At 42.6% G+C, this 17,382-nt stretch overlaps 6 protein-coding genes across 9 annotated transcripts in view; 3 read left to right on the plus strand and 3 right to left on the minus strand.

The window, feature by feature from the left end:
* The window catches only part of kuz (zinc-dependent metalloprotease kuz), a 31,384-nt gene extending 30,811 nt beyond the window's left edge, over positions 1-573 (minus strand). Inside the window, exon 1 of one of the 2 annotated variants that reach the window (XM_088034102.1) lies at positions 194-573. In XM_088034102.1, coding sequence (XP_087890228.1) covers positions 194-254 — 61 coding nt within the window. In that variant the 5' untranslated portion in view covers positions 255-573. The remainder of the gene's footprint in view (positions 1-193) is intronic. The other variant, XM_088034103.1, reaches the window with a different exon arrangement.
* A 431-nt stretch (positions 574-1,004) lies between these two features.
* Positions 1,005-2,042, plus strand: LOC148175738 (cathepsin B-like cysteine proteinase 3). The gene is made up of 3 exons (XM_088034137.1): positions 1,005-1,450; positions 1,488-1,707; positions 1,754-2,042. The coding sequence occupies exons 1-3, from the start codon at positions 1,073-1,075 to the stop codon at positions 2,026-2,028; spliced, it is 873 nt and encodes a 290-aa protein (XP_087890263.1). The 5' UTR covers positions 1,005-1,072; the 3' UTR covers positions 2,029-2,042.
* Positions 2,043-2,735: 693 nt separating this feature from the next.
* LOC148175739 (adenomatous polyposis coli homolog) lies at positions 2,736-5,643 on the plus strand. The gene is made up of 2 exons (XM_088034107.1): positions 2,736-3,690; positions 3,739-5,643. Exons 1-2 carry the CDS (start codon positions 2,828-2,830, stop codon positions 5,357-5,359), a joined length of 2,484 nt encoding a protein of 827 aa, XP_087890233.1. The 5' UTR covers positions 2,736-2,827; the 3' UTR covers positions 5,360-5,643.
* On the minus strand, positions 5,501-8,053 carry LOC148175740 (RNA-binding protein RO60). 2 transcript variants are annotated; one of them, XM_088034111.1, is made up of 5 exons: positions 7,867-8,053; positions 7,274-7,800; positions 6,475-7,227; positions 6,209-6,428; positions 5,501-6,162 (listed from the first exon to the last, which is right to left on the minus strand). In XM_088034111.1, the coding sequence occupies exons 2-5, from the start codon at positions 7,794-7,796 to the stop codon at positions 6,030-6,032; spliced, it is 1,629 nt and encodes a 542-aa protein (XP_087890237.1). In that variant the 5' UTR covers positions 7,797-7,800; positions 7,867-8,053; the 3' UTR covers positions 5,501-6,029. The 2 variants fall into 2 exon arrangements, with proteins under 2 accessions (XP_087890237.1, XP_087890236.1); XM_088034110.1 differs by having other exon boundaries at positions 7,274-8,053.
* Positions 8,054-8,394: 341 nt separating this feature from the next.
* The window catches only part of LOC148175741 (uncharacterized), a 39,658-nt gene continuing 30,670 nt past the window's right edge, over positions 8,395-17,382 (minus strand). For both annotated transcript variants that reach the window (XM_088034134.1, XM_088034133.1), the window contains 2 exons: positions 9,878-10,058; positions 8,395-9,829 (listed from right to left, as the gene is read on the minus strand). In XM_088034134.1, the coding sequence (XP_087890260.1) occupies positions 8,966-9,829; positions 9,878-10,058 (1,045 nt within the window). In that variant the 3' untranslated portion in view covers positions 8,395-8,965. The remainder of the gene's footprint in view (positions 9,830-9,877; positions 10,059-17,382) is intronic.
* Positions 14,763-15,593, plus strand: MBD-like (methyl-CpG-binding domain protein 2). Its single transcript, XM_088034160.1, has one exon. It carries the CDS (start codon positions 14,836-14,838, stop codon positions 15,436-15,438), a length of 603 nt encoding a protein of 200 aa, XP_087890286.1. The 5' UTR covers positions 14,763-14,835; the 3' UTR covers positions 15,439-15,593.

Genomic DNA, 17,382 nt, shown 5'->3' on the forward strand with positions numbered 1-17,382 from the left:
GAATCAAATACTGTCTGTCTGCTTGTTAATGGACCACCAATTGTAAATATTAAATAATGATAATGTGGTTGTGTAATTCTTGCAATCATTCCATCTACTTGCCCCAATTAAAAAACTGCGTGCATCAAGGGAGAAACCACCGTTTAGTTACTTAGTCAGGGGGCGCCCTTCAACCCTTAAACCTACAACTCACCACTTTCAATCCGGGGGAGGAAGCAAAGAAAGAAGGTTAAATAAACACATTCACTAAACATTGTCCTGCACAAAATAACCCCACAACACCACAAAAACACACCCAAAACCCACTAAGCCATTCCTAAAGTTCAGCTGACTCTTCTGCTTGTACACAGCACCTTTGTCTTTGATCACCGATGCGCATGCGTTTGTTGTGTTCGCTGCTGAAATACTCTTCGTTTTTTACTGTTAATTAACCGATGAATCGATCAGGTGGTCGCGATCGAAAATGGTTTGATGGTTGAACATGTTGACGACGAAACGGTTCGAAACGAAATGGGAACCATCCTTCTTCTTTGACAACAATCAGCTTGTTTCAGCCGGAAATGACATTCGAGCGGTGGCCACATCTGGCGGAGGCGCCGGGAAACTTACCACGATCGCAGCTTTAGAGGTGTGGAGCTTGACTAACCGATGCTAGGGATTTTTTCCGAATCTAGGGAATTTTGAAGTATTGCAGGGAAAAAGAGATTTTTTTAATTATCGAACAAATCTAGGAGAAACTAGAGATTTAATTCTTTAACTGTAATTTTCAAAGCTGGTTTAGACAATATTTATTCAAACTGAGAAAATATTTGATACATAAAATTCATGTCGTTTAGAAATTTTCTACGGATTTTTTAGTTAGAATCTAGGTATCGTTGAAATTGCGATGGACGAGGAAGTCGAAGAGCATTTAGACACCGGTTCGAAACCAGCGGAAAGCAGATTTTTTTTCACAATTACTGTGAAATAAAACTCTGAGAACCTTATCACCATGTTTCCAATAACCCAAAGTTAAGTGTTATGCTTATAAAGAGATAAGATTTCGTTAGATATCTCGTCAGTTGAAAGAACGATGACTCGTGTGCTTTTGGCGGTCCTCGCGCTCCTCTTCCTCCAGGCGTTGCGGGCCCAGGAAGAAATTCCCAGTTCCTTCGATGCCAGGGAAAAATGGCCCTTCTGCAAGTCCACCATCGGTCAGATTAGAAACCAGTTGAACTGCAGTGGAGACTGGGCTTTTGCTTTGGTGTCAACGATGAGCGATATTCTCTGCATTCGGTCATCGGGGCAAAGACAGTATCAGTTGTCCCCTCAAGATTTAATATCGTGTTGTAAAAATTGCGGGGTTTGCGAGTATACTAATTTAGACGCTGCTTTAGAGCGAGCGATAAACTCTCTTCATTACTACATCGACGAAGGAATTGTTTCCGGTGGTGACTACCCTGATGGCGAAGTAAGTTGGTTCATTACAGAATTACTAATTAATTTAGGGTTGCTTGCCGTTTTCAGAGGGATCAGCTCTTCGGAAAGAACGCCCAGCGTGTCCTCAACAGTGCCAAGGTGGTTCTTCTTTGAATTCCAATAAAACGTTTGGCGAAAGCTTTGATTTTATTAAAAATAATGCGACGGAAATCCAAAAGGAAATTATGACAAACGGGCCTGTTATAACCGGATTTGTATTATATCAAGACTATATTGATTACACAGGAGGTGAGTGATGACTTAAGTCATTGATTTTTTCTACGATTTGACTTAGGTGTTTACCAATCCTCGGCATTTGATGGTTCTATGGGCTTTACCTATGGAAAAGTCATCGGTTGGGGCACCGAAGATGGCGTTCCCTATTGGCTGATTGCAAACTCGTGGGGGCCTGAATGGGGAGAAAAAGGATTCGTCAAGTTTTTCAGGGGAAGCAATTTACATTCGATGGAGAATTGGATAATCGCTGTGCGGGGGAGCGGGGCGGCTGTTTTTTCTTCTTGGTTTCTCATACTTTTTAGTTTGTTTTTTACCAGATATTTGAATCAATAAAAACATCCAATATTTTTTATTTTTACAGTAATCTTGTATCGTTATAGCTCATTTCACGCAGAATTTCGTGCAGATTTTAAACCCGTGCTCAAAATCTACGTGCGATAACTAATAACCGAGTTATGGCCGTTCAAAGTTTTGGAAAGTGGATTTTCAGGCTCTAAACTTCGATATCTTTAAAACCACAAAATTTTGTTTGCCATTTTGTAGCTAAAAACTAATTCTCAGATTTTCCAAAAGTCAAAAGTTGGAGTTTTTCGGAAAAATTCATGACTAAAAGTATGTCAAAGTTCCAAAGTCGAGATCTCGCTTATTTTGGGAACAAATTTGCGTTATTTGGCTTCATTTTACAGAGAATTTTACCCAGAATTTAAAACTGAGCGAGATTTTTACGCACGTCAATGAGTAATTGAGTAAGAAGCGATTAAATTTGCGGATGATAAAAAAAAGTAATCTAAATATTTTTTTTATTAATCGATGAAAAATAATTAATAGTGGAAGTGCTAAAACATTTTTTTATCATTTTTACTCTTTGATTTCTTTTCATAATAACTCCAGAATTTCTTCATTTTCCACATTAACACCACTTTAATTTACCATTTTTAACGTTTTACGTAGGCAACCAACAATACTTTGATAGTTAACGTTACATTCGGCTGTGTGCAACGGACTTGGTGGTTAGGGATTTAAGCAGCTAAAACACGCTAACTTCACACAAATTATTACAGTGACAGTTTGACATGAGTACCTGTCACTTGTCAATTTAGTAACCAAAACAATTTTCGTGTTTATTGTGAAAATGATGGGAATCACAGGCGCCTTTTCAAGTCTGGGTATAAATGAGCGCGCGCGCTCCAAAGAGAAGAAGTTTCCGAAAAACTGCAGCACGATAAGTCTTCCCAACATGGTCCTATCAGAGAGGCCCTCAAAATTCATCCGCCCTGTGTGCGACGACGACCAGGATGGCGAGCAACCGGTGGATTTCAGTAAAAAGTACTCGGAGAGCCAAAAGGAGCGAAATTGCAGCTTCAATAGCGTCGCCAAGGGGTTCAATACGAGCTTCACCATGTATGCAGAGACTGACTTGGATCAACCCACTGATTACTCGTTGCGGTACGCTGAAGACGACTCTGATTCCGATCGAGGTAATAAAATCCCAAAGACTGAAGCCACGGAGTTTGTTCAGGACACGGTGAAGACGTACTGCACTGAAGACACTCCTTATGAGACTCCGTTTAACTTTTCTACGTCGACTTCAATGTCGGATCTGCGGATTGATGACAAAGGGGAGAAAGGCAGGAAGAGTGGGAACGCCACTGAGGTTAACACGAAAGAAGCAGAGGCCCCTCCAAGGAAGATTAAGTCGGAATTCAGCTCAGGACTCATGTCGCCGGAAAAACCAGTCAATTACTGCGAGGAAGGCACCCCGGGGTACTTTTCCAGGGTGCCGAGTTGCGGCTCCCTCAATTCCATCCCCAAACAAGAACAGAAAGAAGAGCAAATTGTTAAGAAAGAAGTCAAAGCAGTCAAGTTTGAAGAAGTGGTAAACTACGCTGAAGAGACTCCGTTGATGTTCTCCAGGTCCAGCTCCTTGGGGTCTTTGGACAGCATCGACCAGCACTCGATTCATGACGACAGGAGCTCCATCGTCTCTGACTTTAGGTAAAAATCAATGAATTCCAACATTTTTTCTACGAATTTTCTGTTTAGCCGCCTCACCAGTGGAGTTATTTCCCCAAGCGAGCTCCCAGACTCGCCCTCCCAGACTGTCCCTCCAAGTCCCAGACCGCGCAAAACCCCCATGGTCTTCCCCCTCAAAGAGGAAGAGCCCCCTAAGCCTCCCCCCAAATGCAGCGTCTTTGAAGACGTCGTCAAGAAGTTCAAAGTTGAGTCAACTCCTCTTCAGTTTTCGGCAGCCACGAGTCTCAGCAGTCTCGACGAAGAAGAGAAAGATGTTAAGGAGTCGCGCGAGGAAATCGCTCCACCCGACGGAGAAGATCTCAACACTTTGGATTTGAGCGAGAGTTCCGAAGACGAAGACATTTTAGCCGCGTGTATTAACATCGGCATGCAGAGCAATCGGTACAGCCAGGTGAAGAGCAAGAGTCCGAGCGCCGCGACGCCTTACAAAGCCGATGTTACAAGCGACTCGTTGCGCACGTACTGCACCGAGGGCACTCCGGCTCTTTTGAGCCACGCGGGCTCCAACTCCGATCTCTCCGAGAAAATCAACGATAGTTTGGAGGCGGAGAAGCGCGATCTTTTGGATAGAGAAGAAGACTCTGAAGACGACGCTCTTTTAGAAGCGTGCATCCTCTCCGGAATGCCCAAAGCTAAAGACACGAACAGGAAGGAAGTCACGGAGGAAGAAGCCGACATCCTCGAGAAGTGCATCGTGGGGATCGAATCCAACTACCCAAAACCCGAGTTTCTTAAACTTCCAAGCACCGACGACGCTATTAGAAGATACTTCACTGAAGACACTCCGGCGGGTTTAAGTCACGCGGGCTCCATTTCCAATCTCAGCGTGTTATCAACCCAGGGGGAAAACACCACCGATAATTATTTCTCTGATGTCAACTCCAACTTCTCCGACGACGATGACGACAAGTTGCTGGAAGAATGCGTCAAGTTTGGAATGGCGGCGATTTCCAGCAAAGCCCAGACGAAGGAGAAGTTCAACAAACGCTCCAAGAAGAGGGAAGTTCCCAGAGGAAAAACCAGCGATGACGGCCTTTCGTCGTTCAGCGACGATTCGTACGAAACCGACAATATTCTTCTGCAGCAGTGTATAAAAGCAGGGATGCCGAAACGCGCGGAATCCAGCGACCTGAGCACGGCGGAGAAGGCGCTTCTTCAACAGTGCATTCTGGAGGGAATGAAGAAGTGTAGGATTGTCCCGGCGAAGCCCTCTGAAGATCTCACTCAGGCGGAACAAGCGCTTCTCCGCCAGTGTATTATCGCTGGGATGCCAAAAAATAAGAATCTCTCGCAAGGAGGGCCGTCGCGCGCTAGAGAAACCACGGATTTGACGGAGTCAGAGCGACTTCTTCTTCAACAGTGTATTCTTGCGGGGATGCCGAAGAACCGCAGTAAACTCACGGGGAGTAGGCAGATGGTGAGGAAACCGAAAGAGGAGAAGAGTGGAGAGCACACCTGTTGTGTTCACTGTCCAAAGAACAAGACGAGACACGTCAAAGGGAAGAAGAAATATAAAGACAGAGGAGCGGTGCAGTATCGGGATAACAGAGACGTGAATATTGTTTACGTAACAAATCAGATTTTGGTGAAGACGGAAGTTGTGGATCGAACACACGAAAACTGGGTGTAAATTTGAACTTCCCGCCAGGTAGGAGGGTTGTGATTGGTGCGAACTTAGCACTGATTGGACGACCCGAGTGCGGAATTTGAATGGACCAATGCGCTTTCAGTTTTTGTAGCTAGTGCAATATTTGTAAAAAAAATCGTGCGGTTGTTTTGTAAGTCTTTATTACATAATTTTTGTAAATATTCAACTATAATGGACACAAGTATAAAAATAAACGAAACGAAAACCAAATTCTAAAAGGATGAATTGTAAAATGCATTCACAGACAATTAAATGGTATCACCAGTCGCAAATTTGATTATATCCACCAAAACTATGAAACAACTTGTGCGTCAACAATCAAAGTTACAAAAGATTCGCTTAACAAGACTTCCATAATATTCAAGGCACCTAATTATATTAATGAACAAGTATGGAACTCGTGTTTCGAGTTGAGATTACAAACTAACGCTAAAATATCGTTAATAAAGCAACACAGAAAGTTCCTTCAGTAGAAAAAAAATAAATACTGAGCCAATTTGGTAACAAAACTAAGCAGCCACTCTGGCCGAACCAAAAACTTTACGACTTAACTCTAAACATCAGTGCAAAGTCTCGGTTGTTCGTTATTCGAAATTCGTGGTTAATAAAAATAGATTGAACACTTTGCATGGAGGGAAAGTATCCAAGTCTTCTAACAGAACTGTCCTCTACAGAAGGCCTCCAAGATTCTAGGAACTTTCACGGAGAAGCCAGCTATCGCCAAGATGTTCTTACTGTTGTCTGCAAACGCGGCGGAGGGCCCCCCTAGGAAGAACTTGACAACCCTAAAAACCCCATTATCACCTCGTCCTCTCCCCTCGTCTCTCTTACCTAGCCTCAGTCTTCATCTTCTTGTTGTATTTACTCAACGCCTCTGGCAGCTTGTCCATCTTGTCCCTAATCTCCGTGGGCACCGCCGACGCCCACCGACAACTCATAAAGTTGATGAAGACATCGATTTGCTTCTTTTTGTTGCGCGCCCACTCCAGCGGCGCCCCGGGGGTGATGTAAGTCGCCGTGTGCTCTCGCAATTTCTCCACAGCTGAATGCGCTGCAATCAAAAGTCGTAAAACCAACCGAAAACTCGTCAAACTTACATTTTCCGATATCCACGAAATTAACTTGATTGTCCTTGAACACGGCGACGACGACGTTCTTCTCGACTTTGCAAAGAAATCGTATGATTGCCACCGCGGCTTCCAGAAAACTGATCCGTTTATTGTGGAAACACGTCTCTTCGGCTTTCTCGGTGACGTCGATGGTCACCATGAAGCGCTTCCCGGTGGCTTGGGCGTTTTCGTACGACAGCATGAGACACTTGTTGATGCTGTGGATGACTGGTTTGCATTTTGGCTCCGACGGAGTTACGATCCTCTTCAAGGTGTCTTCCTTGATGTCCTTCTTCTGGAGGTAGTCGAGGAGTTTGGGGTCGGCGGGTTTCCCGCCCCTTTCGAAGAACTTCAAGTAGATGAACACCTCAATTGGGTGGAGATTCGCTCGTTTTATCTTCTCCACGTCGGTGAGGGCCCCCATGACAGCCCCCTGGAACTGTCCGCCGGATTTCAAAAACCCGAATTTGTAAAACCGGTAGAGACACTGGAGGATCTCGCGGGTGGTCATTTCTGGAAGAGCCGCCAACCAGATTTCTTCGTTTTTGTTGAACTTTGAATTGACTTGGTCCACCGTCGCGTGCAGTTCTTTCATGAGAGTCACAGCTCGCTTGGTGTCTTCAGTGGAGCGAAGCTCGTGGACTTTGCAGAGGTACTCAACGATTGATTTTACCTCCGGATCGCCTCCTTCTGGGAGCTTCTTCACCCCAAAGAGGGAGTAAGTCAGAGTGGGCTCACACACTGCAAAAGGAGTTGCAAAAACTGGGATAAAACACCAGAAGCTTACAGATATCCTTGGCTTTGTAGTGGCAGAGTTTGAACAAGTCCTTGTGCGCCCAACCGTGGTATTTGTCCTGTTTGGCGACGCTCTCTGCAAAAGCCCGCGGCTCCTTCTCGTGGTAAAACTTGATGATCATCTTCTTCACGCTCGTCGTGATCTTCTGCTTCTTCTTCGGCCCCAACAGCGTGAAGAACTTGAGAAAATCGAAGAACTCGTCGTCGTTCTTCGCCAGTTTAAACACAGCCTCCTTAACAGACAATTTCACTTCCACCGGGACCTGGGGGATGTGTAAAACTTCGGCCGCCGTGTAAAACAGAGTGTACCTTTCCACCAACAAGGGGTCGTCACTGGCGGTGATCAAACTGTTCAGAAACGCCTCGTGGGAGTCCTTCGCCCAATTTAATAAAACTGAGCTGGAGATTTTACAAATGTGCCTCTCTGAATTACCCGTAATGTAAGCACCATGATAACTACACGTGTATAAAAATCGCTTGAGTCGGTCTTCTAGGGTTATCTCGGTCGAACCCATTGTGCTGCGACAAATTGAGTTTTTAAATAGAAATGACTGGAATTCCACAAGTGAAAATAACTTTGCTCACCTCTGTGTGATGTGTCCGATGAAATGGTATTGCTATAAAGCTCAGCTCGCGCTGATGACGGAAAACTTGCTCGTTTCTACGCTATTTACGGTTTTTTAAATAAAAATGGAAATGAAGCACAACAGGCGAACATATGACAAGAAAAGAATGACAGTTGTGGTGACAATCTAGGGATTTTCATTTTCAGGGAGACCATAATCGAGTTTAAATCAAATCTTTGGGATTAAAGGGGGGCTTCTTCGCCCCTCTGAATTGTTATGAGGGAGCTCCGATTGTTTTTAGAGGTGTATTTGTTGAAATTGTTGGAGTCAAAAACGAAAATCCCCTAAATGAGGAGCAAGTAACTAAAGGTTGGCAACAAGTTTAAATCACGGCAGTGTATTGTTGGTTGCATACGTCAAACTCTTTAAATGAGAAATGAAGATTTTTTTTTGTTTTATTTTCGGATTCGGGAACGGAGCGGCGGAAATTCACCACAAAATTGCAATAATATTTTCTGAGACAGATTTTGAAATAAACAAACTTGAATACTTTGATTGTCTTTATTGTTACACCGACATTACATATCTTACAATATAAACAGTACATTAGCTGATTACAATACATTTTAACTGATAATAAATAAAACAGCACAACCTCATTACAGCAGCTTGTGTTGAATAACAAGCCGAATCTCACATTTTGGAAATGTACAGATAAAACTGAGAGATCTCAAGACTTGGACAAGGAACAACGTTGTAATAAAAAATAGTGTTATATACAAAAAGATTCGAGTCTTATCATTAATAAAAAGCATTTATACATTTAGGCAAGTGAATGTTTTCCCCCACAAGTATGTCTAAAACGGGTTGGTCGTTGCGGTAACTGGTTATTTGTGACAACCCTCGAATAGTTGATATGTAAGACCTTTTAACTTTATACAATAAAACCCTACGAATTGACTAAGATTGCTACGTTATAAAATTATGTACATCAAGCAAACAATATCACATCTCTTTTGATTGACATTAAACATTCAGAAGAACAACAGGAGCGTGGTTAAAACGAGAAACATGACCAAACACAAAGAAACTTTCAAACAAAAAACGTTAAACCTGTATTAAGCATAACTCTGGCTGTGTTCCAACGTGATTCCTGTCAGCTTGCTCCCTTGTTCCACCCAGTTTTTCAGCCTCCCCCGCAGCTCCTCCAGACTCTTCGACTTGGCTTTGTTGATTCTCTTGTATTTTACATCTTTTGGTTTCGTGACGGATCGATGGTTCGACATGACTCGATTGTACGTTTTGACTTGGTTCGTTTTCCCTTTCTCCTCCTCGCTCTCTTCGCTCGTCTTCTCCGACCACGTGGGGACATGACACATTTTCTCTTCAATCGACCGGTCTTTCTGACACGCCGCTTCTTCGCCCTCCACCACGTTCCCGGAGGATTTACCCCGCAAAGCAAACGCGTCTCGCTTCTTATTGGCGTCGGTTTTACCGTCTTGGTTCTCATCCGCGTCCTCCTCCACGCTGTAGACGGTTTCGAGGATCTCAGGCCGCCGCAGAAACCCGTTGTTTCTTCGCATGGAAGTGTACTTGAGGCTGGGGTCGATGGCGTCGGAAATCGACCGCACGACGGTGATGCCATCGGAGCTCCCCGACCGGAATTTCGGCACGTTGAAGATGTTGCTGTCCGAGTCGATATCCTCCATCACCACCGCACTGTCTGAATCATTCAAAGAGTCCAAGTCTGGGAGAGTCGTGTCGAGGTCCGTCACCTCCACCTCGAGCCCGTTGTCCGTCAAGCGATTCGACAGAGTCTCTATAATAATCTTCTGTCTGTGGATGATGTTCTCTCGGAGCGTCAACATGGCGGAAATATCCTTCTGCTTCCTGATGAGCCGCGACTGGAAGAGGAGAAGTTTCGAGCTCAAGAACTTCAACTGGTCTGATTTTTCCCTTTGGAGCCGCGCAATCAGGATTTCCTAACAACAAAATTACCACTTGAAGCTTCAGATGCGTGCTGGACTTACCTGCATCTTGCAGGCGCGCCTCCACGCGAGGATTTGTTGCGCTTGAGCTCGCGTCTTCTGCCGGAGATCCCTGACCAATTTCCGGGCGTCTTCTAAACTGTCGATATCCGCGGTGGCCATAGCTGCAACATCCGTTTCCTTTTTCGCTCGTTCGCCGCTTCCAGAACCCAAACTTCCGGACCTGGAAACAACGAGTTATTTATTTCGCTTGTGGGAATTTTTCGCAACAGAACGTGTTCATTCATTCCGGCGACCTTCCTTATGCAACATGTGACATTTTAGTGAAATGCAAATTTGTTTTGCAAGTCGCGCGTTAATTAGGTGGGAATGTGCCTGTTTTGGATGTTTCTGCACTCGGCGCTCTTGACAATGAATATTTAGTTAGTTGCTGCACACGTTAATTAGATATTTATTACTGTAATTCGCTTTGTTTGCATTCAGAAAGCAGACGTGGAAATATTGTCACAATTTTCCTGTTTGTGGTGCAATAATAATCACGTTTCAATTTATTTTATGAAATTCAGGTTCTGGCGCGGACAGGAGCGGTCATTCCAGTGAACACGATCAATGAGTGTGGATAAAAAAGTATTTCAAAATATCAAAACGAGCAGAACAAGGCGCGCATTTCGTATCAAACTAAATTTTCAAATTTTGCATTCTTAGCTTCGTTTAAGTTCCATTTTTAAGGGCACTTTCATCAAGATCCGGATGAAGCTGGTACCATTCGAAAGAGCGTCTTAAAGAGTATAAACTCGGATATATTCATCCTGATGAGAGCGATAGTACGAGACGTACAAGCAAAAGAACTTTGGTGTAAATTTCTTTCTTTAGAACATTCAGTTGTAATTGAGAAGACTTTCTTCTACTTGCAATTTAATTATTTGTTATCGCACATTAGAATTCATTGCATCTATGAATTCCTCGTTAAATTCTGGACAAAATAAGACCAAATTCCCTATATGTAGACTTATATTTAACTTATTTATAAGGAGAAATAAAAGAGGGCAAAAATAGTCTAGATGCAATATTTCAACGCAATTTTTCACATAAAAACGAAGTCCTATCTGGTTGAATTTTGCAGGAATCGAAAAGCCAACTCAAAGTCTACGATCCTGCAAAAAATCGTTCCAATTGCTCCAACGGTTCAGACAAAAAAAAAATTAATATTATTTAACCCTCTAAGTTAAAGGTTTTAATTTTTTTTTTCTCAGAATTCCCAGTTTGAAATAGGTATAATTGCGATTCTTGGTCGTTGGGCAATTCGGAAACACTCCTAGGTTTACCCCGTCTTTATATTTATTCTAGTTCCGGAGTTCTAGAGATATGAGCCCCGGAAACTCCCGGAGTCGAACACCTCAATTTTCCAAAAGCTGCAACGTACTTATTTGTGGTCGTACGTCAGATTTGATCGCACCACTAGAATCCTTGTTCAATTTTGCTGCAAAGAAGCCCAAATTTCTCACTTCTGGACACGTATTAACATATTTTTTAAGAGAAAATAGAATCGGGAAAAATGGTGGAGGTGCATATTCTAACCCCCAATTTTTCCCATAAAACGAGGCTTGATCTGGTTGAATCCTATAGGAATCGAAAAACCATTTTAAAGTCTACAATCTTGCAAAAAAATCGTCACAATTGCCCCACTGGTACCAACAAAAAAAAATAAAAATGAAGATTCTTTAACCCACTAAAAAGTAACATTTTTTTTCTTCAAAATTTGCAGTTTGGATCGAACAAACTTGCGATTCTGGTCATTGGGCACCTCATAATTACGCCCACGCTTCCCACACCATTATATCTCTTTTATTTCCGAAGTTATAAGAGCCCGGAAACTCCCGGAGTTGTAGTGCATATTCTAACCCCATTTTTCCCATAAATATCAAGTGTAATGTAGTCAATTTATGCAGGAATCGAAAGAGCAATTCAAAGTGTACAATCCTGCAGAAAATCATCCCAATTGTCCCAGTGGCACCACCAAAAAAAAACAAAAATAAAGATTTTTTTTATAACCCACTTAAAAGTCATTTTTTTCGCTCAAAATTCCTAGATTAAAACGTACATTATCACGATTCTTGTCATTGGGCACCTCAAAAACACACCCCCGCTTACCCCGTCTTGATATCTCCTCTAGTTCCGGAGATACGAGACCCCGAAAACTCCCGGAGTCCGACACCCCAACATTCCAGAAGCTGCAACTTACTTATTAATAATGGTACACCGGATTTGATCGCACCACTAAAACCCTTGTGAAATTCCGCGTAAAAAGGGCCTAATCTGACCCAGATTGCCTTCAGAACAACCCAGCCACCGCCCTTTTTGTTATAATAGTAAATGATTTCCGGGTGTCACCACTTCAAACGGCTCTATTATCTGAATTCCGTACCGCGCTTTGTGATGTTTGAACACAGTAAACATGAAATATGTAATTGTGCGAGTTTCTACCTCAAACTTGTGCTTTTGGAGCAAAATTCCCGTTGAAACTGCCACAATGAAGGTGGTCCATTATGAAGCGAACCCTCTTCACAACAAAAAGCGTTTTTTAATAAAGTCCAATCGTACGAATGTGTCGTAACAAAGAAGTTAGCTAGTAATTTATTAATTTTCCTCCGCAGAGAGCGGGATCTTCCCAGTAATGAATCAAGCACATGCAAGTCTTGAAGGAAACTCAATCGGGCGGTAAGGCAGTCATTACCTCGCACCCACTTATTACCCGTAATTACAAAATTACTAGTTGGTTTAGTCTCCAAGAAAACACTCTTCAAACTGTCGAAAAAAGTCCCATTGAAAGTCCGCTTTTCTCGAGAACAAAGCAAGTAATTAAGGTCGAATCTCAGACTTAATCGAGTATTGTGCTAAAATCCATGAAAAATGTTGCAGCTCGGGCTGCGGAGGCTTACATCATCTGACCTGGACAGCGTTCGCGAAAGGCGATGTAGGTGGTGTAGGCGAAGCGATTTTTTCATTATCGGTGTTGTCTTAGCGCACCTTCTTCTATATTTGTCGCCAATTCCGATCTGGTTATGAACAGCATCGCCTTGTAGGGAATTTAGAGACTTTCTATCTTTTTATTATCTAACGTTGCAGCACCTGTTAATTTTGCAGATCTATGCAAAAAGCGCAATTACGCCGCCGACTCGTATGGCCTCTTTAAGGTATGACAGCTGGAAATATTACCACACTATGTCAGGAGACAAGGCTCGTTATAGTCTTGAGATATATTCCAGCACGAGCCTCCACTTTGACGCTGGAAGCGACGTTGGAAATTATCTCTTCAGAGCTACTGTATTTATTTTCATCAGTTAAGAGTTTTTATGGGGAATTAGGTGCGGTCGTTGGAGTCCTTGCTCAATTTCAATATGGGGGATTCCATATCAAATCGACCACTTTCGACCTCGACTCTATTTGATTTGGCTGAAAGTTTTTTATCTTTATCTACTCTATAGAGTACTTAATATATTTTTTTTTCTGAAAAGTCCTAATAAGTTAATTTTTGAAAAAGTTATAGCTATTTAAAAATATAAAAGCCATTTTTTGAAAAAAGATCTAAATTTTTTTGTCAAATCGAAAAGAGTCGGGGTCAAAAGTGGTCGATTTGGTGTGAAACACCCCATATAGTGTTACACATTCTCACAGAATTAACGGGACTGCTACGAATTAATTAAAACAAACTGCGACATTTTCTTAGCGTTTTCAACAGTTGGCAGGAGTGGCCGTATCAACCCTACGATCTTGTTCGCAGAAATAAAATACCAGACGTCTCTCGACTCCTAGGCTCCAATGTACGCGGCTACAATTCTTGTTTGAAATTTTTCCGTCTCTTTGGTTTATGTTATTTATTTCCCTCGACACTGCGAATAAATCCATTGATGTTATTTGGAACTAATTTCTTTCTTCCGAGCGAAATTTTAATTGGCAAAAACAATGTTTACGAGTAATCACTTTCTGGCCACAATATTATAAATGCAATTACGCATTTGTAGCCGCCAGCTTTATTTTAATTGCTTCGTCCAACAAAGAACCAGCGTCTGTGTGCATGTACCACAAACTGATTTTTCAGTTCTTGCTCATTGTTGTTTCGATGACATGTAAAAGTTTGATATTTAAAAAAGGTGAAGGAGAGTACCCTTCTCTTCAACTCCAGGAACGCGGCTGATGGAAATAAATTACCCGGACGTAGAAATAACAAAATGATTTTACTGTACAGCTAGTTTAGGTCACAAATTTCAAAATTGTTATCGTGTAAGTCGTTCCTGTTGCAAATGTTGCAAGGGTGGGGCTATGTGAATGGGGTTTTGGGGTACAAAAGACGATCGTGTAAGTTCTATTAATGTAAATCTTTGTTACCGTTTTTAAACAGCAGTCGCATCTGAGGAAAATTTCACTTCACTTTGAACATCTTTAAGAGCTTCGCTAATTAATTATGTAACACAACCATCTTCATATTGTCAAATTCTGGGGAAACAATAATGTTAACCTTAAATAACAAAATAACTGTCAAAGTAAACATTTGTATGGCAACAACTCTGCAAGTTAAATCGGGGATGCCCCGAAACACCGCCCTGCAATTGCGAAACCCCCGTAGTTCCGTCGTGATGAGGGCAAACGCTCCAAATTCCACCTAAAAACTCCCCACGACTCCATTTCCTCATAATCTCAGTCCCACTTTCTTCACGCGGCGCTCGCTAATGAAAAATCAAATTGAAAGTCGCACAACCGTCCATAAATAAAAACAAAAAATCAATTAAACAGTAATATTGGTTATTATTAAAAAAAGCCAGGTAATAATTTGAATCGCCGCCGGCGCCGACCACTCTTATCGACCGCGCCGGGTGGGGATAAAGCGAACGACCTTACCGACTCCTAGTGATTTTTACTCGGTAACAGTTGGCAGTGCGCGTCAGCTGTGTTTTGTATACGCTGTCATAAATTTGACAATTGTTAGAACCGTCTTGATAAAAATGAGTTTAACTATCGAAAAGACAAAGTACGAATGTGCGACGTTACCCAAGCGATGGCAGCGCGAAGACATGTTGCGAAAAACCGGAATTTCCGTGGGAAAAGTGGACGTGATGTACTACAGTCGCGGCGTTCGCAACGACGCTTCCTTGGTGCCCCCAATCCGGCAAACAGCGTCCATTTTCAAACAACCCGTGACTGTCTACAAAACCCAGGAGAGCAAAGTCAAATCTGACTACAAAAACGGGAACCAGGAGAAGCCCAAACAGCTCATCTGGGAGAAGCGCTTGGAAGGGCTGCGAGCCTGTGACTTGGACGGGACGGAATTCGAAGCCATGGAATTGCCGAAAGGGCTTAAACCTGTAGGGCCTAATGTTAGCGAGGAGACGATTATACAGAGTGTTGCCACGGCGTTGCACGTCTCCACTCAGCCGGTCACAGGACAGACTGGGTCGAAATCCGCGCTCGAGAAGAATCCCGGGGTGTTTTTAGACCCCAAGCAACCTCTAGTGCAAGCGGTGAATATCTCAGACGAGGACATTAAGAGGCAGGAGGACAGGGTCGCCCTGGCTAGGAAAAAGCTGCAAGAAGCGTTAAAATCGTAGAGTAGAGATTAGTCGTTTTTTTATTTATTAGGTAGCTGTAATTAAGGTTGTGTATCTGTTTGTTTAGCAATAATTACGTGATTTTATCATCATCCACTGTCAATAGTTTCTTTAGTGCATTTTCATAATTTTAAATAAAAATTTTACGAGCAAAATGTCTTTTTTTATTAAAGTTGGCATGTATGAGCACTCGCTCGTGATTGGTCCATTGCGAAGGTCACGAGTGCGGCGCGTCGTCAAGTGTTGTGCTTCGCATCTTTTTAAAATGGACAAAAGTGGGTGAAAAGTGGACAACTGTGCCATTTCAGTGCCTCTAAACTCTTCCTCGATGGCCACTCTTCAATTTGAGACTACTTCTGTGGACGCGCGAGGTTAGTACCTTTTGCAAAACGTATTCTAAATTTGGGGCTTGCATAACCCTAAAAAACGTCGAAAAAGTTGCGTTAACACCCTTGACAACTTCTTCAAGTTCTCGTTGACTCCAAATCTCCGGCTTTATTAGGTGTTAACTTCTAGAGTCGCAGCGCCGATTTGCGTAATGATTTAATTAATTAATCTCGCAACTAATTTGACGATGATGGGCGGAAAAACGGCTATAATTAAAGATTTCTAGACTTGAGTTCTCAGATTCGAGGATCTTTATCGACGCTCAGGTAGGAAATCGGTTTTCAACCTGCAACCTACTGCACAAGAAGAAAATAGTTCCAAGACTGTTCATCTGAAGGAGAGCCAAGAAGAAACCGGCTTCAAAGAGGGGCCTTAACAAGGGGTTGGCCATCCTAAGAAATCGGTGCATAATTTCTTAGGAAATCACTAAGAAATCAGGCGAAATCAGGGTAAATCAGAGGAATTCACTAGGAAATCAGGGGAAATAAGTTATTTTGGAAATCAGGTGTATGCAGCCTTAGAGAGGAGCTGGGAAGACGTTCGGAAAGGCGCAGAAGAGGCACAAGAACGACGAGGAAGCCGAGGAAAAGGGCCCATGCTGCTGGTTCTGACGTCGATGGGTCTGAATTCTCGAGTCCGTCAAACCCGCAGCCTTAACCCAGTTCTTTGCGGCCAATTCCCGTTAAACAATTTCGACTTGCACTGTACCACACTATTATCTCCTCAAAATCATCATCGATAAACGGCTCCAATCGCCACGGGGATCGAGATTGATGAGCTCCGTTGGTCAACCAGCACGGAAACGCTCAACATGAGTGGGTTAGTCGAATTTCCAGTAAAAACATCGCATTGTTTCTTTTTGTGTCTGATGTCATTAGCACTAAGAGAATTTTATTGTAGCCTAGATTGTCTTGGAACAAAGTTGGAGTAAGTCGATACGACGTCGAGCTTCCAGCCGTGAATTATAAATGGAGTATTTCTCGCCGAAACTGGAGGTGCTCGATATTCCCAAGAACCACATGGGATTTGAAGATACAGTTACAGCAGTGCATGGAGTTGAATCGGGGATAAGGTCAATGAAAAGCAGCACTTTAGTTTAACAGGCGAATAAACTAAAGAGCTTTTTTATCCTCCGGAATCAACGTAATGGACCAACACAATTTAAGAAAACCTCAACACGTCTTTAGATAAAATACTGAAATGTTTTTCAATATTCCATTCCGAGGCGACACTTGAGAGAAATCGCCCGAAATGATGTAATATTCTGCTCCTGAAGCGGCTTATTGAAAGCTGCTCGAATTTCGAGGCGAAATTGAAAAAGCTTCAGAATATGATTAAAAGATTAAGCTGCGACTTAACGAGCCCCTATAAAATTTATAAGGGAATAAAACTTCCAATCTCCCAACTTTTAAATTACATAAAAATTCGAGAATTGTCATTAAAATAACGACGAAGCTTGTTAACATTCCACGCGAAACGAAAGTAATTACGACTAAACTGGGCTTAGAAACAGCGGAAGTGCATCATGATGAGTTCCTTTTGTTCGCCACATAAAAA

This window comes from Gnatocerus cornutus, chromosome 4, assembly GCF_029298725.1.
Source record: "Gnatocerus cornutus isolate USDA-ARS CGAHR chromosome 4, icGnaCorn1.1, whole genome shotgun sequence".
Taxonomy (NCBI): domain Eukaryota; kingdom Metazoa; phylum Arthropoda; class Insecta; order Coleoptera; family Tenebrionidae; genus Gnatocerus; species Gnatocerus cornutus.